At 44.0% G+C, this 5,211-nt stretch overlaps 1 protein-coding gene across 1 annotated transcript; it reads right to left on the bottom strand.

Annotated features, from left to right (window-relative positions):
* Positions 1-609: 609 nt before the first annotated feature.
* On the bottom strand, positions 610-3,852 carry PCYB_061910 (hypothetical protein; the record flags this gene model as incomplete). Its single annotated transcript, XM_004221358.1, has 2 exons — positions 610-3,180; positions 3,673-3,852. The coding sequence occupies 2 exons, from the start codon at positions 3,850-3,852 to the stop codon at positions 610-612; spliced, it is 2,751 nt and encodes a 916-aa protein (XP_004221406.1).
* Between the last annotated feature and the right edge of the window lie 1,359 nt (positions 3,853-5,211).

Raw genomic sequence — 5,211 nt, 5'->3', positions numbered from 1 at the left:
AAATAATGATGTGCTGAATGGAATTCTGTACATTACACCCCCCTCACGTTCACGTCGTTCACGTCGTCCACGAATGGGTCGGTTATCTATACTCATCCAAGCGATCAAATTGCGTGAATGAAGAAAGAAGAGCACGCATACATGTGTTTATATTTCCTCTCCACTGTTATCCTTCAATTGGTAAAAAGCCACTGTGGCGATGGGGCGCTAATTAAAAACACGCTCCTCATTTTTTTTTTTCTTTTTTCGAGTTTCGCACAGCGCAGAGGTGCTTTGTTTTTGCACACATCTGGCTGTCGTTGCATATGCACGTATCAGCGTGCGGTGGGGAAAGGGTAGGGGAGCACGTGCGCCTTGGGGTTTTCCTGTGCAGTTGGTCTGCGCGTGGTGCGTGCGAGGGGTCATTCTCGCAAGGGGATCGCAACTTCGTCGCTGGGTTTTCAAGCCGGTGTTCATTCCGTCGTCGAGCGTTCACGCGGGGCACTTCACCGTGGAGTGCCTCCTCCGGTTGCGTCACCGCGGGTGTGCTGCTACGCTGCTCCGTTACGCTGCTCCGTTGCGCTTCTCCGTTGCGCTGCTCCGTTGCGCCGCTCCGTTGCGCCGCTCCGCTCAGGCGTTCATCCATGGGGCGGGGATGCCCTGCACCACGGGGATGTCCTCGCGGTCCTTGAAGGATAAGACAGTGCGGTTCAGGTCCACAATTTTTCTCTTCATCAGGGTATCGTACAATCTCATAGCAATGCTCACAATGAGCGCAATGCAAATTAACACCAAGCACACGATGATGAATACGTACAGCTTGGACTTGAAGTCCGGAGAGATCTCTCCACCGAACGCATGCTTCTGTAGGTATTCACTCGTAGCATACACGTTTCCATCATCATTGTCCTCATCATCGTCGTCGTCATCGTTATTTCCCTCGTTGGTAACACCATTGTCTTCATCATTGTCTTCGTCATCGTTGTCTTCGTCATCATCGTCGTCGTCGTCATCGTCGTCACCGTTTCCACCTGCGTTTCTTCTTTTTCCACTTCCAAGGTGCTTGGTCACAAGGTCGGTCACTGCTCGTAGACTTCCGCTGATACCAAAGTGGCCTGCTTTCAACACGTCGCTTCCATCTCTTTTACTTCCACCAAGCGTTTCGTTATCTCCAAAATTTTTGGTGATGTCTCTAAAGAGGATGTTCTCCCCGTTGTTATTCTCTCCCTCGTTGCTTCCTACACTGCTGACTGCGTTATTGCTGTTTTGTGGTTCTTGGATGGTGCTTGTCTCAGTTTCGTACTCAACCTGGGGGAGTGGCTGCATGGCTGGTTTCGCAGAAAGTCCTTCATTCACCTCAACGTATTCACCCCCATCGATTTCCTCCTCCTCTACGTACTTGTCCTCTGTGTATTCTGTCTCCTCTGCTTCATTGCTTGCATCCGATTCGGCATTTTCAGTAATGTACTCATTTTGGTCAATCTCCCTCGCTTCATCATCATCCTCGGTATTGCTCTCCATGCTGGTTGTCATTTGGGGAGCTTCCACATCATCCTTTTTCATACACTCCCTGGTGATGTAGTTAAACTTGGTTTGGCTAGCCGAAAGGGAGTTATTACCATTGTCATGGTCACTGCTACTTCCATCTCCATTATTCGTGACGACCTGTCCTTCTTCCTCATCCTCCACAGCTGCATTCTGTTGTTGCGATTGGACCTTCAGAGCTTGTAAACCTTTGTTAAGAATATCCATTACAATAAAAGGGTGCATTTCTTTCAAGTTTAGGATATTAAACTGAGGATTTTCTAAGGCGAAAACCTGGAGAGGATATCTATATGGAGCCATGTTACGTTCAGGTAGGTCTTTCCATAACCATGCGTCTTGGCAGTTACAGTTAGCTTGAGTCAGAATAGCTTCTTCGTATTTCTTCTTTATGAATTCACCATGCTTCTCATACTTGGTGGGAACAAAATTGACATTCTTTACATTAATAGCACCAGCAAATTCGAACCATCCTCCATATTTGTGATGTATCGATACGTCTTTAGTGCATCTATCATCCTCATTGCTTCGAAGTTGATCACACTTTAAGTGCTTGGTAATGCCAGCAATTTCTCCCAAGATGTGCGGATTCAATTTTTCGTAATTCTGTTCATCAGCTAGGTAGTTATAAAACGTAATTACTGGCTTCGTTTTTTCATCATCTGGGAATAACTCCTCCTTTAATTCTTCAAGAATTCTCTCCAATCCCTCCAAAATTTCGTTCATCTTTTCAGTAAAGTAGTTCTGTTTTGCCTGTACATATTCATCATGAGTGGATCCCTTTTGAACAAATTCATCCACGAAGAAGTCCTTATTTATCAATATAAGAAATATATATGCATTTCCATTTTTGGCATTGTAGTATCTCGCAAAGATTTCGTTGCTGTATCCGATAGCCTTCATATAGTCGTTGGCCGCTACAATTTTGACTTCAAATCCGGGGTAGGAGGAGATCTTATTCTGTATGACCTGGTGCCAGTTGAGGATTTCTTCCCTCGATCGTTTGGCTTCCAAATTGGCTGCGTGGTCCACCGTTTGGCTGTCCCTATGGCTGTCCCTATGGCTGTCCCTTTGGCTGTCCCTATGGCTGTCCCTTTGGCTGTCCCTATGGCTGTCCCTTTGGCTGTCCCCTTCCTGCTTCTGCTCATCTACGCTCATCGGTTGGATGTCCTTTTCTTCCTCCTTGGGGATGCCGTTTTCCTTGTAGGTCATTATCAAGTTGGCGGGGTGGGGCAACTCGTGCGGCAACACATTTAGAAGATCCCACAGGAATAATTCCACGGAGTACCTCCACGGGACGAACTTATCCTGAGGGAAGTCTCTCCACAATCCGAAGGCATATCCATTATCATACCCATCTTGCTTCTTCATCACGAGTTCTCTAAATTCATGTAGCATATTTTTTGGCACTACATCTAAAGCTGCTGCTTTGTGTAGCTTCATATTCTCTCCTTCCTCTGGTTTCATCGTGTAACCATTTACAACCATAATTCCAAGGAAGTCAAACCATCCTCCATAAACCTTATGCATAGAAACTCTTTTCTTCTTCTCCTCATCTACAATAATGGTTTGTGTGGCTTTTGATATTTCTCCGAGTAGCTCCATATCGAGTAGCCTCTTCGTCTGATCATAAGCAAACGTGTCATCTTTGTACAAATACTGATACTCGTAATTTTTAAAAAAATATTTTTTCTTCAAGCTACTAATTATGGTATTCATAAGGAATGAAAATTTTTTCTTAATAGCACTATATTTATTTCTTGAGTATACTAAATCTTGAAAGAAAAATTTATTTCCCGTGATAACTATGACCATCGTATTTTCTGGTAGCTTTATGTATGCATGTTTATTTGGGTCCACTCTCTCGTTGTACTCCTTCACACTGGTAGTGCTAAAGTATAGTCCATTTTTGAAGGCAAATTCGTTTTGCAATTCCTTTTTAAAATAATTTACATGGTTTATCTGTGGAGTCGTTTTACTGTACAGGTTGTAAAAATTGCTTAGCGATTTGTTTGCGTTCATTTTCGCTTGCATGGGGTGCTTATTCATGAAGGAGAATATGGGGAGGTTCATCGTCATACGCGGGGCGTTGCTATAGCCCTTGTCGCTACTAACGCTGCTGACACTACTTTCGCTACTGTCGCTACTTACGCTGCTGACGCCATTGTCATCGTCGCCGTCTTCATCATCTGCCCCATTGTCATCACCATTACGACCGCTGCTGCTCCTGTGTGACTCCTTTCCTGCGACGCTTCCGCTCGGCACGAATCTTACTTCTATGCCATCACTGCGGGTGTAGTTCGCGGGAGGAGAAGCGGAGTCTCTCTCCATTGGCTTATCCTCCTGAGAGTTTGTCGCTTCATCTTTGTTGTCATCAGCGGGAGGAATAGCCCCCTTTTGGGCATCCTCCGATCCGTCCTGAGTGACATTTTTCAGATTTTTCTCATCATTTTTGTCCTTAGGTATGTCGCCATTTCCACCATTAGCGGAGCCATTTACAGACCCGTTGGCTCCTCCGAAGAAGCCGTTCAAAAACCTCCTGTCATCATTCGTAACACTGTTTAACTTCGACTGTGCGGTCTCAAAATGTAGGTATGCAAAAATAAACAGATAGTAAAAAAGGGATAAAGAAATGCGATGTAAACTCATCTTAACGTATTTCGTGGCATTAAAGAGATGTGTGTGTATAGGGGGGGGAGGGGAGAGGAGAGGATCTAATCTATCTGCTAATGATCTTCATGAAGTGGTGACGCGATGGCGACAGCGATGCATTCATACGCTTGGTGTGATATGCACAGAGGTATGGGGGCGGGAGATGCGCATACGGCCGTGCTAGCGAAAATCAGACGCAGCGGACACTGTACAGGTGCGTATGTAATGTATTTGCACAGAGCAGTCACGCGGTCTCGAGCTAGTGGCTCGTTATAAAAAAATTAAAGCGGGGGAGAGATGGGCAAGGAAAACAGAAGTTGCTCCTCAACGATAAACACTATGAGAAGCAGTGTTACCGTTGCGATGGAGTAGGGACATCACCTATGCCCAGAAGGTATATATACATACATGCATGTACAGGCATATATGTAAACGTAGGCGTAAAAATTTACCTCTATTAAAAGAAGGATAATTAAAAAAACTTAAAAAAAAAAAAATGCAGAAGGGAAAAGATATCTTTCGGATTAATTACATCAGAGCGAGTACGCATATGTGCGTATGCACGTTATATATGTAAGCAGGGGGACGGGGGGGGGAGATGTACATATGTACCTGCGCAGAGGTCGGTCATATGTTTTTCTCAACGCGTATAATACGGGGGACGCGAGCAGGCATGTACGTCAGCATGTAAGTCAGCATGTACGTTAGCATGTACGTTGGCATATACATACGTACGTAAGCATATACATACATACGTACATACATACGTACGGAAGCATATACATACATACGTACATACATACGTACGGAAGCATATACATACGTACGTACATATATTTTTTGTATATATATACATGTACGTATGTTTACATGCGCTTCTTCTTCCTTTCGTGACTGATTAAAAAGGAAAAAAAATGAAATAAATCGCGAGAAAGGAATAAAAAAATGGTAATAAAAAAAAAACTACCGAAATGGTGATAATGGAATACCAATAAAAAAAATTGGCAAAAAAAATTAGCAAAAAAAATTGGTAAAAAA

The sequence above is a fragment of the Plasmodium cynomolgi genome, chromosome 6, assembly GCF_000321355.1.
Source record: "Plasmodium cynomolgi strain B DNA, chromosome 6, whole genome shotgun sequence".
NCBI classification, from domain to species: domain Eukaryota; phylum Apicomplexa; class Aconoidasida; order Haemosporida; family Plasmodiidae; genus Plasmodium; species Plasmodium cynomolgi.
The sequence above is the reverse complement of the archived record's forward strand: the minus strand, read 5'-3'. Positions and strand labels throughout refer to the sequence as shown.